Source organism: Puntigrus tetrazona, chromosome 16 (assembly GCF_018831695.1).
Source record: "Puntigrus tetrazona isolate hp1 chromosome 16, ASM1883169v1, whole genome shotgun sequence".
In the NCBI taxonomy this organism is placed as follows: Eukaryota; Metazoa; Chordata; class Actinopteri; order Cypriniformes; family Cyprinidae; genus Puntigrus; species Puntigrus tetrazona.
This window is the reverse complement of record NC_056714.1, coordinates 23,243,840-23,262,751: the sequence shown is the minus strand read 5'-3', so window position 1 is coordinate 23,262,751 and position 18,912 is coordinate 23,243,840. Positions and strand designations below refer to the sequence as shown.

Here is an 18,912-nt window from a genome sequence, read left to right as displayed (position 1 = left end):
GACAGAATGACAGTGACAAGACGCTGATATGTGAATAACATACACAATATACAAAATAAACAATAGAAAGTATATGTATAAAATGCAAGGTAATATGAGTAAGAGGTATATACAGTCCAATACATTGACATCATAAACAGTGCTGAGCATTGCACATGTTGAGCTTTCCTTGTGCCTGAGCATTCTTGAGCTCAGTGTACTGTAGTGCTGACCAGATGCCAAGAGGAAGGATGTGGGGGACCAGAGTGATTTTACCAGCTCTTTTTCTCACTTCCTGGTGAATGGGGTGCGATGTACTGGGATACACTGGACCATAGTACAATAAAAAACAAAAAAAAAATAGTTTAGGTTTCCATGACCCCTTAATTTGTAAAACCTGGTTATCTGTATTATTGATATACAAGTGAAAACAGTAAAACACAAAATAGAACAGCAAAGAAAGAAAAAACTTTTGTACAGTACTATATATATATATATATATATATATATATATATATATATATATATATATATATATATAGCCAACCTAATTAAGATATATTGTGTTCAATTAAAATTACTTTAGAATGCTAGAAGACTGTAAAAAGACATTTTACTGTAAAATGTGTTCAGAATATTAATTTCATATTAATAATGGCTGTTAAGCTACCATAAATAGTGAATGGCATTCTGCCATAAATAGTGAAGCTCAATCTTCACTTGATCTTTAATTTCACACTGAACTTTAACAAGGTTTCTCTTCTTTTGAGGGTATAAGTGTAACGAGATAAGTGTCACATGACTATAAGGTTCCTTTTAGTAAATCCTGCGTTAATGTGTTCACGCTTCTTATTGGTTACGCCGGTGGCGCTATTGCCCATTGAGTTCACGTAGTCTGCAGCAGAGCTATGAAGGACTACTGTAGGGGAGTCGTTTTTGTTGTAGCTCCATTCCGAAATTCAATAATATAATTTCATGTGAAATTTAGGGCACTATCTGAAAGGTATTACACATCATAGACAGCGATTCATTTGTTAAATGTGTTTTCTCTTTATGTATGTGTTGTTTTGATACTTTTTATTTGTGAATTGATGTACCGTTTTCCACGTGCGCCATTTTGCCATGTGCTAACAAATTGAAACGTGTTCTGAATAGGTGGAATTATAACATCTGCGAACTTGCCGTTTACCTCCTATTGCTCTGTATGCAGGTAATTGTTTCTTTGTTGTTCATTTGAGTGTTTTCTGTATTTAAATGTTTGTTCGTAGAAAAACGCATAAGATTCATAAAATGGGTGATGTAAGCTTTGTAATTTATGTACCATGTTATATACAGTTTTTCTGTTGTTATTTTTGCAGTATTTAAAATGTAATATACGATCACAAAAGGAAAAGACAATTTAATTGTTTAGCAGAGCTATGAAGGACTACTGTAGGTGGAACATCTGCGAACTTGCTGTTTACCTCCTATTGCTCTGTATGCAGGAGACAAATAAATATTCAACGTCATCCAAGTCCAGAGTGTGAGTGCTGATGAAGGGTGGGACAAACCGAGTCAGATCACAAGACCAAAAGGTCACATTGGTGCCGTGACTTAGGACTTCAATCAAGATGGTTGAAGATCATCCAATCATCGAATTGGCGGCCGTGTCTTCATTCTTCACTGCACAGAACCTTCAGCTAAGCTTTTGTTAGTCATTCAGAGACTTTGACAAACAATCAGGAATAGACCCTTAAATAGACACTCTAAAGTACTTGGACATTATTATTGAGTTTGGGGTTTTGCAGCATTTATAGTACACAGTGTATGCATTTTCTTTCTCTTTTCTATCTCTTTTTCTCAGTTGTTTACCTGTTATTACTTAATTGTGGAAAACACAAGGTTAAATGAATCTGGTTATATAGGCACTCCCTTAAATGTCGGTCGAGGAAGAGGGCTGTTAGTGACACCAATTCATTTTCCAGACATTAGCCCTGGCTCTACTACATGCACTGTAAACAACAGCATGCACACAGAAGCGAATGCCATTCCAGCTCTGAATGCAAATGTGATGCATACCAATTCTGAAACGACTCAGCCAATTAACGCATCGACTCCATTCCATTCCAGTGACATAATGAGTCAGATGGGTAACATAGTGCAGCAAGTAGGACTACAGCTGGCAGATAGTATCCTTGCACATTTGAATTTACACAATCACACAGATGCTGCATCAAAGAGTAGTCATGTCAGTAGATGCACACCCGATCAGAATTCAGTGTCTGATTCTTCCCAGTTCCAAGTTGTGCGTCAAAGGGAAGTCAAAGATCCTCCGAATTTCAGGGGTGACGCATCAGATACTGTTACACTTGATGAGTGGGTGGAGAAAGGGTTTTCTGCCTTTGGAGGAGCAAGGTGAAGAGATTTTAATCCACCTGAGAGGCAAAGCCAAAGATGTTGTTAAGGTGGAGATTCTGTCAAGTGGTTTAGATATTCGAACAAATCCTGATGCAATCTACACCCAATTACACAAGCATTTCAGTTGCCAACAGTATTCTCCTATCCCACTGCAAGATTTCTACACTACTCTTCCGGAACCTCAGGAGGAGCCCTTTGATTACTGGCTACGCTTGAACCGCACTGCGGACATAACAGCTGAGTGTCTAAAGCAACAAGGAAAAGTGCTGGATAATTGGCTGATTGAAGTCACACGAATGTTCATTAGGAATTGTCCAAACTCAGATCTAGTGCTGACTTTCCGTTCAAAGACCATTGACAAATGGACAGCTTCTGAAGTGCAAGAGATCCTGAATGAGTATCATTCAGAGAAAAATATCAGAACAACAGGTAAAGGACATGGACCTGTCAAATGTGAACAGAAATTTTCTGTGAATGAGATGCATGTAAGTCCCAGCACATGCCCAATAAAAGTGGAACAGGACTCACTTCAGTCAAAGCAGTCTGAAACAATGGCTTTAGAAAAGGTGATCAACATGCTGGAGAGGGTTTTGATGAATCACAGTGGTAATGCACACAAACCCAAGGAGAACTTCAGGAAGAGGCGCAATTTGCCTAGAATTCCAGGCTTGAATGCTTCACCATGCTTAGTGTGCAACGAGACCTCACATTCAGCTTTTACTCACTGTAAAAATCACAGGCTCTGTTTCCAGTGTTTCTCGCCTGACCATTCAAGGAATCACTGTCCAAAGGAAGGGAAGGATGCTGCCTCAGTCAACCAGCAGTCAAACTAAGTGATCTACGTGTGAGGGAGGAACACGTAGATCTTGAGAGTGAATCTCCCATTTCTAATTTTGATGACGTAATGGATTATGATTCTTTGTGTCAGATGTTTAGTGATGTATCTTCAGACAAAGTGGTCATCTTTCAGGGTGTACAAAGAGTGCCAAAAGCTGATAGCTTGTTTTACACATCTGCTTCAATTGAGAACGATATCACCTTTAAAGCTTCAATCGACAGTGGATCGATGGCGTGTACTACAGAAAGTTTGCTGAAGAGAAACACAGATATTACAAGTCAGTCAGCACAAGATATTGTCATCATTGGTTGCGGTGGTCACCATGTTACCCCTACAGCAGTCTATGATCTTAAAGCTACAGTGTATGGCTGCTCCATGATAATTCCTGCTTTAGTTGTGCCTGGGCAGACCGAAGAGATGACTTTTGGGCACTAATGTCATAAAATGACTTCTGATGCAATTGAGAGAAACCAATGGTTACTGGAGGCTTGTGTCTAAGTCAAGTAACGTAATCATGAGAATGATGAGTGCTCTATGTTTCTATCTCTTTTCTCTAACACAGAACGATGGAGAGGTGAATCCATACCTGAGAAAGTTGGTACTGTAAAATTGCAAAGGAGTGTGACGTTAGAACCACAAACCGAACATCTGGTTTGGGGAAAGCTACCACAGTCTTCTGTCCTGTCTGTCCCGGCAGCACCGTTATTGTGGAACCAACAGAGTCCAGAGCGAGACAAAGACAAATATTGGTTGGAAAAGTCATAACACCACTATGGGGAGATGGTTCGATCCCCTTGAAAGTCATCACTTTCATAAGAATGATGATGTCTGTCTTTGGAGATGAGAATTTCAGTAGTGTCCTATGTTACCTTGATGATTTAATGGTGTTTGCCCCTTCTGAGTCTGTCGCTCTTCACCGTCTTGAAATGGTTCTCTCTCGGTTGTCACAGCACAATCTAAAGTTGGCTCCAAAGAAATGTTGTTTCTTGAGAAGATCAGTGAAATTTCTTGGACATATCATAAGTGAGGAAGGGATTAAGACTGATCCAGGGAAAGTTGAAGCAATTAACAAGATTCAGGCATCTGATTTGATGGAAATCGATGGAAAAACACCATGTCAGAAGAAGATCAGGTCCTTCCTTGGAATGGTTCTGTATTATCAACACTTCATTGAAGGATGTTCGGCAAAAGCAAAGCCACTATTTAAGCTGACATCAGGTGCAGTCAAACAAACTCCTGTCATGAAAGGACGCAAACCAAGAAAGTTAGTTACCTCAAACTTTCCCCAGCTGACTGGACTACGGATTGTGAAGAAGCTTTGCACACTTTAAAACATGAATTGACAAACAGTGTAACACTTGCTCACCCAGACTTTAACCAGCCTTTCATTTTAGCTGTTGATGCATCTTTCGATGGAGTCGGTGCTGTGTTGTCGCAGGTTCTGCCAGGTGAAGACTTTGCCAGGCCTGTAGCCTTTGCAAGTAGAACTCTGTCTCGCTCACAAATGAACTATCCAGCTCACAGATTAGAGTTTTTTTGTCTTAAAATGGGCTATTTGTGAGAAGTTTAGCCATTGGCTGAGAGGACGCCACTTCACGGCATGGACCGACAATAATCCTCTTACATATATTCTGACTAAACCTAGACTTGATGCATGTGAGCAGCGATGGGTAGCAAAACTTGCTTCTTACAGTTTTGACTTAAAGTATGTACCGGGAACAAAAAATGTTGTTGCGGATGCTCTGAGCCGTGAGCCATTTGTTCAGTCGTGCATAGGTCATCACCTTATTACTGAACCATACCTGTCTCTTTTAAAATGTGTCAGTGGTGTTGTTGACAACACTGTCCAAGATGCTTTCAAGTGTGCCAGTAATTATCAGGTGGCGCAGGGAGTTGTTGACTCTTCTCATGACACGACCATCAATGATTTCTCGCCTGCAAGTTTTTCTGGGAGCCAGGAAGTTTCTGCAGTTTTAGCAGCACAGGCTAATGGTGGATTGAGTGAAGTACTGGGGATAGTACCAGACATCCTGCAGCCGCAACAGTTTGACCCTCCATTGCAAAAGAGCAATATCGTGCATGAACAGGAACAGGACAGTACTTTGTGTCGGATTCTGTATTACATTGAGAGATGCCGGAAACCATCTAAGAAAGAACAATCAAAAGAATCCACAAGTGTGCGGAAACTTTTGAAGCACTATGACAAATTTGTTGTTTCTCATGGAGGACTATATAAGGTGAAGAGGCATCTGAAGTTAAACAAGAAACTGTACCTGTTTGTTGTACCTGCATCTCTGAAGTCACAAATTCTTCATGGAATTCATGATGCAGCAGGACACCAAGGACGTAGTAGAACACTATCACTTGCAAGACAACGATTCTTCTGGATTGGAATGAGAACAGATATTGATGATTACGTGAAGAATTGTCGACGGTGTGTAGTCGGAAAAACCTCAGAACCACATGCATGTGCTCCATTACAGAATATCTGCACATCAGAACCACTTGAACTGGTCTGCATCGATTTTTGGTCAGCAGAGGTCAAGGATGGAAAGTCTGTGGATGTGCTGGTTATGACTGATCATTTTACAAAAATGGCCCATGCATTTCCATGTCAGAATCAGTCAGCCAAACAAGTTGCAAAACGGCTCTGGAATGATTTCTTCTTGGTCTATGGATTCCCCAAAAGAATTCATTCGGATCAAGGGACCAATTTCGAGAGCAAGCTAATCAAGGAACTGTTGACCATGGCGGGCGTGGACAAGTCACACACAACACCGTACCACCCCATGGGTAATGGCATTGCTGAGAGGTTTAACAGGACTCTTGGGAGCATGATTAGGACATTGCCTCCTAAAGCAAAGTCAAGATGGCCTCAGATGTTACAGCAGCTTACCTTCTGTTACAACTGCACTGAACATGAGACAACTGGTTTTGCACCATTCTTTCTTATGTTTGGCAGAGTTCCTCGTCTCCCAATTGACATCTTGTTTCAAAATGTGCTTCTAAATGAAGATGTGGTGGACTATAAAGATTTTGTGTCCAAGTTGAGAAAAGACTTGAGGGAAGCAGCTTACATAGCACGGATGCACACTCTGAAAGAGCTGGGACGACATGAAAGACTGTATAACAGAAAGGTGAAGGGCTGTCCACTGACTATTGGTGATAGAGTACTGGTAGCGAACAGAGGTGAAAAAGGAAGAAGAAAAGTTGCTGACAAATGGGATTCATCCCCATATGAAGTAATGGCTGTGTATCCTGACATTAATGTTTACAGGATTCAGGATGTCAATTCAAACAAAGTGAGAGTAGTTCACAGAAATCTTTTGTTACCTGTAAACTTCTTACCAGTCGATGACACGGAGGAGCAGGATGGAAAGGATAATGTCGCAGAAGATAAAATTGATCTTCAAGAAAACAAAGTTGATCAAGTACAAATGCTGGGAACTTACAGGAAAGAAGTGATGTAAATGTGACAAGTGATGTTGTCTTACCTGAAGCAGGAAGTCAAGACTCTGACTCGATTCAACGAGAACAAGTTAAGGATGATGTCACAAACGAGAATGTGGTATACACACAGCCAAGGCATGTTGAGGCTGCAGTAACTCGAACTAGGCTTGGCAGAGTTATTAAGCCTCCCAAAAAGCTGATTTATGAAATGAACAATCAACACATTGACAGTTCAGAATCTACTGTGAGCTCTTTCGTTTACTTAGTTAAAAGCATTTTCACATAAACAGTTACATTTGTTTTTGTGCTTCAAGTTGAGAACACTAAAGAAATAGATTTATACAAAGATTGTACGTAAAATATTGAGTTGGTACATAATAGCATTTTCGAGGTGTAACAGGCATCTCTTTGGTCTACTATGGGATTGGGGTTGGTGCCTTCCTAAATCTTCATATACTCCTTATGGAAGAATCTATGATTGACAGCTGAATTGTACACAATGTGCATATGTTTTCTTGTTTGTTTTTTTTTCTTTTTCTTAAACCATGAGGTTAGAGTTTGGTTATAGTGGTTTTCTCTTTTCTTCACTGTTGATTTTTCTCATGGTCCCCATTAAGCAGGATTTAAGGGGGGTGTATGTAACGAGATAAATGTCACATGACTATAAGGTTCCTTTTAGTAAATCCTGCGTTAATGTGTTCACGCTTCTTATTGGTTACGCCGGTGGCGCTATTGCCCATTGAGTTCACGTAGTCTGCAGCAGAGCTATGAAGGACTACTGTAGGGGAGTCGTTTTTGTTGTAGCTCCATTCCGAAATTCAATAATATAATTTCATGTGAAATTTAGGGCACTATCTGAAAGGTATTACACATCATAGACAGCGATTCATTTGTTAAATGTGTTTTCTCTTTATGTATGTGTTGTTTTGATACTTTTTATTTGTGAATTGATGTACCGTTTTCCACGTGCGCCATTTTGCCATGTGCTAACAAATTGAAACGTGTTCTGAATAGGTGGAATTATAACATCTGCGAACTTGCCGTTTACCTCCTATTGCTCTGTATGCAGGTAATTGTTTCTTTGTTGTTCATTTGAGTGTTTTCTGTATTTAAATGTTTGTTCGTAAAAAAACGCATAAGATTCATAAAATGGGTGATGTAAGCTTTGTAATTTATGTACCATGTTATATACAGTTTTTCTGTTGTTATTTTTGCAGTATTTAAAATGTAATATACGATCACAAAAGGAAAAGACAATTTAATTGTTTAGCAGAGCTATGAAGGACTACTGTAGGTGGAACATCTGCGAACTTGCTGTTTACCTCCTATTGCTCTGTATGCAGGAGACAAATAAATATTCAACGTCATCCAAGTCCAGAGTGTGAGTGCTGATGAAGGGTGGGACAAACCGAGTCAGATCACAAGACCAAAAGGTCACATTAGTACAGTGAGACCGTGTCACTCAGGGTAAAACCAGCCCCTCCTGGGAGCATATATAGTATTTCTAAACTCCCAGAGACTGTACGTGTGAAGCACATGAAACATACTGATCCCAGCTAAGCTGGTTTGCTAACCACCATTAAATATAGACATGAGACATGGTGGAAGACCAGTGATTTCCAAAAAGGAAAAAAGACTTCCAAACACGTTTGGAGAAAGTTTAAAAGGGAGAGCACAAGACAGACAGTAAAAGTTAGGGTTCTTTCTTTGTAGATCCCAACTCTTAGTGATCTCCAACCTGCAGCTACACTCTTCTCCTGTTTAAAGGAATCAGAAGACCAAGAACAACAACGCGGCAAAGGTATTGTGTTCCCATTTATGTTTATGAATCCCATTATACATTTTTTTTATATTTTGTAATCCATACTGTGACGGGAAGAGCCAACGACGGCGTCAGGCCTCGGAGAGGCTTTTTATTAACAAAATAGATACAAAATAAAGTGTACAGGGGAGAAAGCGTCCAAATAAACGGGGGAACTGGTGTCCTCGTCGTGCTTCAGGGGAAGTGCAGGTCAGGTAGTGCTCCAGGGAGAAGGGTCCAGGTAAGTGTCGGAGTCTCTGGTCCGGGGCGCGAGGGGCAGCGGCTTCTTCCGCGGCATCTCCGTCTCGTCTTTCCTCCGGTCAGCAGAGTTGAAGGGGATAAACAGCTCGACAGCCTGGCCCGTCAGCGATACACGGGTGCAGTCGTCGCCTGGACTACGGGGTCCGAAAACGCGCTTCTCTGGCGGCGGGGCGAGCTCCTTCACGCACCCTTCCTGGACCCACGAGGACACCAGCGTGCATGCACGGGGGAAGAGACGGTCTCTCGAGGAGAGGCGCGCTCGGTATTTAACGGCGACGGTAACGTCTAATTCACTTCAGGTGTGCCTCGTCACACGCCGCCAGACCTGACCAATACCACGTCCCTCCTCTCGGACACGCCCACTCCCGTCGGGAGCCTGGTGAAGGGCGGCGAATAAAGGACGGGGTGATGATGACAATAAAAAGGGGCAGCCGACTCGTCACAATACTTATGTGTTTGGATTTGTGAATACTACATTTCATTCTTTCTCACAGATGTCCAGTTCAACAAAAGTGGTCAAGTTGTTCTATGATGTCATCTCTCCTTATTCCTATCTGGCATTTGAGGTATGTGATATTTTTTCATCCTTAGTATGTTCATTTTTATGCCTTTGGTGTAAATGCAGTGTGCCTTTGTTGATTGTGGTGTTTCAAGGTGCTGTGTCGCTATAAAAATGTTTGGAACATCGAACTCCAATTAAAACCGGCATTTTTAGGAGGAGTCTTTCGTGGTTCAGGTAAATGTCAAACAATTTCTTGCCTTTGTTGAGATTTTTTTCACAAAACATTTTTTCTTTTTTTTCTAGGTAACCAGGAACCTGGACTGGTCCAGAATAAGTTTTGTTACATGGTGACAGACTTGAAGCAGCTGTCTGAGTTCTATGGGGTCCCTGTGAATCCACCTTTGCCCTGTAAAAAAGGTACTTAAACCACTGTTTCTCTTTATGATGGCTTATGACTCTAAGCCACTCTTTAAGGTGTTTTCATAAACTCAAATAGAAGAGCGCTGGCCTTGTAGGTGGTGTTAGACTTTGGCATCAAACTTGACATGTTACATTGTTTTTATAATTTGTCATTGTGTTCATAGATAGACAGACTAAAATTCAGGTCTTTTGCATTTGTGTGTAAACATACACTGGTTATTTAGGTCAATCACAGTCAATCTTTTTCTTTCTTTCCCGCTATAAGGTACTTTGAATGTGATGCGTTTTGTGACAGCTGTAGCTGAGAAAGAAAAAGAGAGAGGTGTGCTGGTGGAAAGGGTATCTAGAGAGCTCTGGAGGAGTATCTGGTGCACTCATCAGGACATTACCCATCCTGCCTTACTCACTGAGGTATCCTGCATCCAAGATTAAGAAATTAAATCAAAATACATAAGTCACTATCTCAATGGAATACATTATCATGGTAATCTTTTGTGAGTTGTTATCCATTATACATGAAGTTTTTCATGTATAATGATATATTTTTGTGATAAAATAGTGTTAACTGTACACTTGCCTTTCTGTGTTGCGCAGGCGGGATTAAAGTCAGGTCTCTCAGCCAATGAGGTGGAGGAACTTCTAATCCTTTCCAAATCTCAGCAAATCAAAGACAGGCTGAGAAATGTGACACAAGAAGCACTGGACTATCAAGTCAGTGCCTTTCACTTGTGTTTTTACGCCTTTTTGTTATTTCATAAATTATCAAACTTATTTTGACCGTTGTTTTTTCGCTCTTTTTCAGTCCTTTGGTCTTCCATACATTGTTTGTCTTGTGAACGGGAAGACTGAGGTCTTCTTTGGTTCTGATAGATTTGAGCTCATAGCCCATCGAATCGGTAACTATGGATGTAATTCAGATAACCCCTAACAATGACTGGTTTGATTAATGGCATCGATTATATTCCAAATTGACTGTGCTTTATATTTTTAGAAAAGCTTCTCCAATTACTGGCGTTGTTAAAAATACTAAACAATAGAACTAATAAAGTGGTTGACTGACGCAAATGAATATGAAGGTTTTATTCAAAGTTCGTTCACTCATAAATCCATGAATGACATATTAGATAATATACGAAGTAGTCACACATACATGTATATTACTGATAGTTCAAACAAACTCGTGTATCAGTGTGAAATACAGAACAATACCTCCTAATGTTACTCATAGGCATAATGCTCACAAACTGATGGAATTCTAATACAAGATGGTCGTTGCTCACTGTCTGTTTATAACTTAGTTTGCAAATTTCCTGTTAACAGAGTGCCCACTGACCAATCGCTGTCCTTTTTTTCTTCAGGAGAGAAATGGGAGGGACCTCATCCTGATCAACACTCCACCTTATGTGTCAGAGAAACAACTGTGCGGCCTTCATTAGAGTTATATGTTTAAACTTCACTTTTTGTGGTAGCTTTGTAAATTTAAGCTCTGTATATCACATCACTGTTCAATAAAAAACGTTCTCAGTTTTCATGAGTATTGTAATGTTTGTAGATATCAAATGTCAGTAGATTTTAAAATGAGACATGTATGCTTAAATTTATAAGATCTTACAAGACAGAACACAAGTGCACCGCAGGGATCATCAGACATTCACAAAATCACATTCATGAGAACAAGGTATTAATCTCAGTAACAGAAGTGCACAGATAGAATGAGAGCGACAATATGCAGATAAGTGAATAAAATAAACACCATTCAAAAAAGACAACAGAACATATATATAGACACAGGGCTGGAAAATGGTGGAGTAAAGGATCCAGCACGGATCAGGATTCTCTGGGCAGGCATGGTGGAGCACAAAGTTCAAGGACAACAAACTTTGCCCACAGCCCACCCAACCTTGATTTGGCCATGGCCCCTGCACTGGAGACGCAGTCTGGCACTGGCATGAGCTCTCAGAGGGCTTTGCGGGGGGGATTGGCCAGTACATCACAGCCTTAATGTGAGCCCCTTCAGGTAACACAATCTAACCCAGAATAGAACTGACTATGCATGAAACACGCACTTCTCCGCCTCGCCAAATGTTCTCTAGCAGCCCCTGAGCGCTTGCCTAACATGTTCCTTGAGAGAAGAAGAAAATATGCCTAATGCGGACCAAATGTTAAGCGTTTCTTAAAACCAGTTTGGTGAAGAGGGATGCTCCCTGCAACCATTCAAACGCTGAAGACATCAACATCAAAGCATAAGTATTCTGGACTTACACGTTTGATAGGTTCACCCCCTCATCTTGCAACGAAACACAAAAGACAGTAGAACAAGCCAAACGAGGGATAACATCTCTCATTCCCAATTCCCAATTCACTGTAGGACCATGTTTGGTGAGCCAAGGATGGTCCAGTGCTAAAAAACAACAACATAGGCTGGTTTTAGCTGGTCTCCTAGCCTGACTGGAACCACAAGCTAAAACCAGCTATTTACAGCTTAAACCAGCTAAGACCAGCCAACCAGCCTAGATTTTAGTTTTTGTTTTGTTTTTTCCCAGCAGGGGTGTCATTAAAAAGACACCCCTTATAAAATTTTATTAAATATATACTCGCACACACATGAACACACGCGCTAATGTTGTTAGTGCTACTCTGAATATAATATTGCCTATATATATATATATATATATATATATATATATATATATATATATTGCCTTACATAAATATAGCCTTTGTCATGTCTATTTGATGACTTATCATAAATATTTAGAGCTTGCCCATCAACCGATTTTAATTGTTTTTTGATGAAAATCTTACTATGGACTATTTGAAGTCCTGTAAACCATCAGCTGTCAGACACTGAATGCAAGTGCTGACGAAACAGCTTTCATTCTAAACCATAAACACTGGATAAAAGGTAAACCTGCACGCCCTCTTCTACTGTTTTTAATGGACGCTGATTGAGTCAGGAGTCGTGCCTGGATGTCTGAACATTCTAGAGAAACTTGAGGAGCTGGATTATCAGGTTTCGGGTTAGCTAGATTCAGGAAGAAAATAATTGTCACAAAAGCTGAATGCAATAGATGAGATTAGTTTAACACAAGTAGAAATAATGGCAGGGTCTGAGCATTTAACTGGATATAGTCTAATTCCACAGAGTTTGACACATGTAAATTATATTCTGTAATATGCAGAAATGGCTCGGTGCATTAATAAACCCTTTGGGCATAAAGAAATATTTTTAGCACTGCAGAAAAGAGGGGTGTTACCAACAACAGCAAGTGAAGAGACAGAGCACAGGTGAAAAAAGGGTGGAGCTAAGTCACAAGCAAAGGTGCAACCTAGACAAACACAAGCAGGCTTAGTGAGTACGCCATAAGGAGATTCTCTAGAAACAAGGAAGAGGGCTAATAAAATATGGGACAGAGATGCATTCAACAATGGGATAGCATTTGTATTATGGACAACTATCTGAATAGAGACGCAAGGAAAGACTGAAGACCAAGGATTGAAGCCACCTACAACCACAGTGTCCATCAGGTAGGCTAATACAGATCTGCAGACAAAGCCAACGAAGTGAAATATGTGACTTAGTCTTTTTGTTTACAAAACAGACCTACTTGTGGATTTAGCTGTCAGATGATTTGATAATTTATTTATTTATTGTGTATTACAAACAGAACACATATGTTGGTGTCAAAACAAAAAAAGACTATTTATTTAAATGTTTTTTATTTTAACAGCTGTAATGTAAGTTACATATGTGTTCGCAAAACAGAATTTTCAGCACCACACTTGTTTGTATGAATTGTCATTGATACAAAAAAAAAATTCTGGATTGTTTAATGTATATTAAGTTAAAAAGGAACATTTATTTGGAATATAAAATCTTTCTTAACATTATAAATGTCTTTGTCACTTTTGATCAGCTGAATATTTGCTGAAGAAAAGTTTTTAATGCACTATTTATAAATACACTTACTAAGTCAAGATATTTATATAATACATCGCAGTCACTTATGTGGGTTTCCCTATGTACTTCTGTGTATATGACGTGTCGTTGTGTCGTCTTTAAGAATGAAAAATGCAGACAAACAGGCTGAGCTTCATAGTCTAATAAAGGCTGTTCCGTGTATGTGCCAGAAACAGCTAACACAGTGGCCTTTTACTTCACAGTCTGAAAACACATTTAGCCACAATTATAGGCATAGAAACAGCACATTTATCTAGTAGCACAATGCAACTGACAATTGCAGCCATGCACACCAACCAACACACTCAAAGTATAATAAATATTAGTACTGTTGCACTGACATTTAGAAACCACGAGACTGGGTGTTCACTGTTTGCTCACAAATGAGGTCATCTCATATTGCACATGGAGCACAAGTGTGTGTGTAGTGTAGTAGCATCTTTTAGATTGTACTCACAAGATACTCTCACCATGTACACACTCATAATTTACTTATGTACAAAGTAAATATTTATATGTGAAATCTATTTAATCTAATCTATCCTAATATTTCCCCCCTTTTTTCTTTCTGGGGTTATTTCCTGAAAAAAAAAACTGATGTGTCTCAACTACCCAAAGCCTTTTATGCTGATTAGAAACACTGATCATGTTACGCTGACCCAGAATTCAGTATGATGTTTTATACTGCTATTATAGGAGACGTAGAACAATTGAAATCCATATTGTTTTAGTGTTCTCCAAATTTTGGAATCAACCTGAAACACAACGCTTTCTTCGGTCAACAAGTAAATAGTTAATTTTCAAAATCTCCAACCTTTTGAATTCACATTCTGTCCCTGCGCAGGATGGCTACCAATTCCAGTTCTGCGTATTCTGAATGTAAACCTGGAGACACATTGTGTGGTGAGTAGATCATGACTGTCCGATAAAACGAAGACATCATCACCATTACACGAGTATGTATCTAAAGTTGTAAGCTAAAATGAAAAAAAAAGTCACTTATATTCCTTGTCAACATGTGATTTGCGTCCTCAGAGATCCGTGTGTATGAACAGGAAGTTATAATCGTACCGGTGTTGTTTTTGATGAGCTTTTTAATCACGCTGGTGTTTCTGCTGCTGATGAAGTTCTGTCCTGAGAAAGTGGATCGCCTGCAACACAGGTCCGTTCGAGCATCCAGGAGTAGGAGAAACTTGCAAGGCATTGATGGTGAGTGTTACATATATGTTTTATTCCATTTTAAATATATATTCATGTATTTCAGTGTTTGGATTATATGCAAATATTTGCATGTACGTTACATGTATGCAATAGAAAACTGTACATTTTACAATTTAATAAAAATGTATCACAAAAATGTATTTCCTAATTAATAACTTAGATAAAGTCTGTGCATAATACAGGGATTAAACATTTGCTTTAGTGTTGAGGATAAATGCTGCATATCAAATGCAAACAACTGTGCTTATGTATTATGGTAAGGGCTTAAGAATCACGCCTTTAATCTACATACTGTTTGCACAAAATGGTTCCAGTAATGACTTCAAGTAAACAAAAATGATATGTGATCGATAATATATTTAAATAAATATGGTGTTCTGTTTTTTTAATACTTTAACTCATTGAGTTCCACCTAAACAGTCTCTCATTCTATCTCCCTATATGTAGCTCCCCAGGGTCTGAATGCTCTTGAAGGTGAGCCCATAGCATTGGACAATACATCTTACATGACGTTCAGCCCAGTTCAAGACTCCTATAGAAATGAACATGCCAACAATGTGGCCTTTATCGATGGAGGAGGCTCTTTCGGCGCTGCAGCTTTAGCCTTCACAAAGCCCAGGGAACTTCCACGACAGCGACTCCCGGAGAACTTCAAAGGGGTGTCTCCTCTCCCAGCATCATACTCTCTGAAGTCAGAGAGCTCCGTCTCACTCTGCAGGGCTCGTATGGAAAACAGAAATGTGGTGCTGCGTGTGCTTAAAGGTGCCTGAATGATTTATGATATAGTCATAACATCTGACTGAGATCTTGAATTCCAGTTTCACTCCCTTTTTCTTGTTCTTTCACTCAGATTCAGCCAGTAGCCACGAAAGTCAGTCATTCTTGGGATTTGCATCTTTCCTTTCCCAGTTAGGACCCCATCCCTTTTTACCAGAGCTTCTGGGAGTTATATCCGTGAGAGCTCCTCTCATTGCTGTTATTGAAGAGATGGAAAACAGAGATCTGCTTGGATTCCTGTGGAAATGTAGACAGGTGAGAGGTTTGACAAAAAAGTTTTAATAGCAGTGGTCAACTAGTGGGAAACAGCCTTACATAGACCATAAGTCAACGTTTCAAATGCCTGCTATGTGTTCATTTGTTGATCTTGCATCTAAATAAACTCATTTTGGTGCTCATAATTTGGTATTAAACAGGATAATGTTGGACCAGACGGCATGTACCAGATGACAGAGAAAAAGATCTTCACCATGGCTTCACATGTGTCCTCTGCACTGGTGAGCACAATTTTATCACCACTTTCTTAGTGTAAAATCCAAACATTTGGACTGGCAATATAATCACTAGTTGGAACAAATATTACACCAGTGTGTTATTTTTAGTTCAGTTTTAAGGATGGAGATCTTCTGACCTTTCTTGCTTCTTTGATTCTGTAGGACTTTCTCCATAGCAAAGATCTTCTTCACTGCAACATCAAAGCTCGCAGTGTGTTAGTCAGCAGGATGTGCACTGCAAAACTCTGGGGTTTGGGTGATTTGTATGCAAGGACATCGGCAATTGCAAATTACAGTGAAGATCCTGGGAGAAAAAAATGGCAGGCTCCTGAACTACTGGCCAAGAGACCAGCCACTACAAAGAGTGATGTGTACGTAAAATAAACAATAGATCTTATCAGGAAAAACAACATTCACGTTTTCAGCTCAAATATGTATTTTTTTAATTTTTTACAGTTGGTCACTTGGGCTGCTATTGTATGAAATGGTGACTCTTGGTAAGTTTGCTGTCTGGTTATTTTGGGATGATTCAAGTTGACTGTATCTTACAATGATTAAGAACTCTGACCTTTGACTTCTCTCACATTTTGTTTATCCCATTCTTTATGCTTTCAGGTGAGGTCCCCTTTGCAGAAATCCCTGCAAAAGAACTTTTACAGTATCATCAGCGAGGAAAAACCCTGAAGAAACCAAACAACTGCTCCAACACACTGTAAATTGTTATTTTGTAATAATTATTGTATTCATTTTTGTAAGGGATAATGTACATCCAGCAGGTTGTTATCGCGGAATAAAGCCTGACAGGCTTATCGGCAGCCTGACGCAAAGCGGAGGGCTGTTGTATAAGACTGAAGGGCTTTATTCTCAATTCCACTCATTACACGGCACAAAAGTAAATAATTAGACATGAAACATTGATCTTAGTTGCTTAGTGTTTGACTAATTTACTAGCTCTTTAATTAAAAACAAAGCTTCCGCAAAAAAGTAGCTCCTAATAAGTTCCATTGACCATAATGTGGTTCTTTTTGTGTTGGTTTTTTGTTTGTTTGTTTAGTCGAGTCACCTTCTATCCACTGCTGAAAACGTTTTTTTCCATACATATTGAAGTCTTCCATTTTCACTTGTGGTTAAGTGTTTTAAGCTGCAAGATGGCTCCAGATTGAGCCGTACCTGAAACAGAAAACTAGTAAATAATATCTTCACATGAGAAATGTTTATTAGACGGGGAAGGGCATGGTCTCAAAATTAAAGATGAAAGCCGTGTAATAATATTTTAATTGACTGGTACAGTGTGTATGTTGACAATAATCAATTCTTGCTACTGCTTTTCTCCAGTTATTCACTTATCAAAGCTTGCTGTCAGTGGAAGGAACATGACCGTCCCTCATTGGCTGAGGTCAGGCGTAAACTCCAATCAGGAGAGAAGAGTGCCAATGACAGCAGTGTTATCCGTGTGCCAGAGCCGATTGATATTGAACAGTATCTGAAGGAAGCAGGATATGGAGAATCCAACAACTACACAGTTTTCTAAACTTCACATGACTCTTCATTTGCGCTTGTGGTGGAAACTATTCATTTCCAGCTCTTCCTGCAGATTGAACTTGATTGAAGTGTTGACCAGCCATACTGACATTGAAACATTTGGATGTATGAAATGTTAATTTTAGAGAATGTTTACAGATATTATCCTTCCTTTAAAATACATTGAACAAATTGCAACATTGCCAAATTCTAGGATTTTAAATAAAATCCTAAATTTATTATACAGTTAAGAACGCGAGGCTGTGAAATGGTGGAGTTTAAAGCAATAAACACTGAGAAGTTTCAAACTTGTGTAAAGACATGGCAAGTTCATTTCCACTTTTAAATTAAACAGATTTCAAGAAAATGTCACTAGAAAATGACTGACTATCTGTTCCAACTGGTTACAGGAGCAGAACTGTAATGCTCATATTCATATTCAACACTTGGGAGCAAGATAATACTCATATAACAGCTTAATAAACAACAATTAAATGACAAACTTACTTTATAGACACAGTGCATTTTCATTTCGCTCTGTCAATGAAACATTTTCTGATGACAAGGCTGAAAACCCACCTGAAAAGAATGAAAACCAACCCGATTTCCCCTCATCCAATAAAATGTACAGCTGCGTTATTCCCATAATGCACTTTAAATTACACATTTTGATTTATATATTCTGTTTTAAATCTTATATGGATTATTTTAGCTAGACTTGTTTATATGTAGTATGTGATCATTTATTTCTGTAGGCCCATTTCATTCCTCTTCAATCACCAAATTGTCCCCAACTGTTTTAAACACATCTTCATGAAAAACAAGAACATATAATCTATTTTCTGATCTCAGTAAAGACCATACTACACAATAATTAGTTTCTGCTCATCTCTTCTTCTTATCTTGTTTTGCCTTCACACAAGCAATGTATAGGTAATATACAATGCATCTAGTCAAATTTCCAATTTTGCTCTTTTTGTTAGTTTTTTTTCCTCAGTGGTATTCATTCCAAGTATCAGTACACATTAGTAAACTGATCAGTTCTCATTTTCCTTGCCTTTTGTGATTCCTGTGGTAAAAACACATGCAACAAACGGCTCTATTTTTTTTTCCTCCTAGTAACTTGCCACCTACTGGCACCATGATGTAATTTGCAGAACGACTCACTCAAAACACAACAGGCTACCACACTGACATTTGACATATATTTAAAGATATTTATTTGTGTCAAATCCAATAATCAAAATCAAACCTTTTAGTTGAATTTGTTTATGCATTATCCATTGACAA

The 18,912-nt window shown here is 39.1% G+C and overlaps 3 protein-coding genes across 3 annotated transcripts; all 3 read left to right on the top strand.

Moving 5' to 3' along the window:
* The first annotated feature begins 797 nt into the window (after positions 1–797).
* On the top strand, positions 798–4,749 carry LOC122360080. Its single transcript, XM_043260403.1, has 3 exons — positions 798–982; positions 1,135–1,189; positions 1,464–4,749. Exon 3 carries the CDS (start codon positions 2,184–2,186, stop codon positions 3,207–3,209), a length of 1,026 nt encoding a protein of 341 aa, XP_043116338.1. The 5' UTR covers positions 798–982; positions 1,135–1,189; positions 1,464–2,183; the 3' UTR covers positions 3,210–4,749.
* A 3,426-nt stretch (positions 4,750–8,175) lies between these two features.
* LOC122359973 (glutathione S-transferase kappa 1-like) lies at positions 8,176–11,192 on the top strand. The gene is made up of 8 exons (XM_043260239.1): positions 8,176–8,465; positions 9,221–9,292; positions 9,381–9,462; positions 9,532–9,645; positions 9,914–10,059; positions 10,243–10,359; positions 10,451–10,544; positions 11,007–11,192. The coding sequence occupies exons 2-8, from the start codon at positions 9,221–9,223 to the stop codon at positions 11,096–11,098; spliced, it is 717 nt and encodes a 238-aa protein (XP_043116174.1). The 5' UTR covers positions 8,176–8,465; the 3' UTR covers positions 11,099–11,192.
* A 1,762-nt stretch (positions 11,193–12,954) lies between these two features.
* styk1b (serine/threonine/tyrosine kinase 1b) lies at positions 12,955–18,496 on the top strand. The gene is made up of 10 exons (XM_043261565.1): positions 12,955–13,176; positions 14,454–14,512; positions 14,645–14,818; positions 15,278–15,592; positions 15,681–15,862; positions 16,024–16,104; positions 16,264–16,472; positions 16,558–16,598; positions 16,717–16,813; positions 17,437–18,496. The coding sequence occupies exons 2-10, from the start codon at positions 14,455–14,457 to the stop codon at positions 17,630–17,632; spliced, it is 1,353 nt and encodes a 450-aa protein (XP_043117500.1). The 5' UTR covers positions 12,955–13,176; position 14,454; the 3' UTR covers positions 17,633–18,496.
* Positions 18,497–18,912: the final 416 nt, after the last annotated feature.

What these genes read in the sequence shown, in the direction of transcription:
- LOC122360080 (XM_043260403.1), top strand. Translation starts at nt 2,184, where the DNA reads ATGCTGCATCAAAGAGTAGTCATGTCAGTAGATGCACACCCGATCAGA.
- LOC122359973 (XM_043260239.1), top strand. Translation starts at nt 9,221, where the DNA reads ATGTCCAGTTCAACAAAAGTGGTCAAGTTGTTCTATGATGTCATCTCT. An exon ending in ATTCCTATCTGGCATTTGAG is followed by an intron (nt 9,293 to 9,380) that starts GTATGTGATATT and finishes TGGTGTTTCAAG; the next exon opens with GTGCTGTGTCGCTATAAAAA. An exon ending in GCTCATAGCCCATCGAATCG is followed by an intron (nt 10,545 to 11,006) that starts GTAACTATGGAT and finishes TTTTTTCTTCAG; the next exon opens with GAGAGAAATGGGAGGGACCT.
- styk1b (XM_043261565.1), top strand. Translation starts at nt 14,455, where the DNA reads ATGGCTACCAATTCCAGTTCTGCGTATTCTGAATGTAAACCTGGAGAC. An exon ending in ACCTGGAGACACATTGTGTG is followed by an intron (nt 14,513 to 14,644) that starts GTGAGTAGATCA and finishes TTGCGTCCTCAG; the next exon opens with AGATCCGTGTGTATGAACAG. An exon ending in GGTGCTGCGTGTGCTTAAAG is followed by an intron (nt 15,593 to 15,680) that starts GTGCCTGAATGA and finishes TCTTTCACTCAG; the next exon opens with ATTCAGCCAGTAGCCACGAA.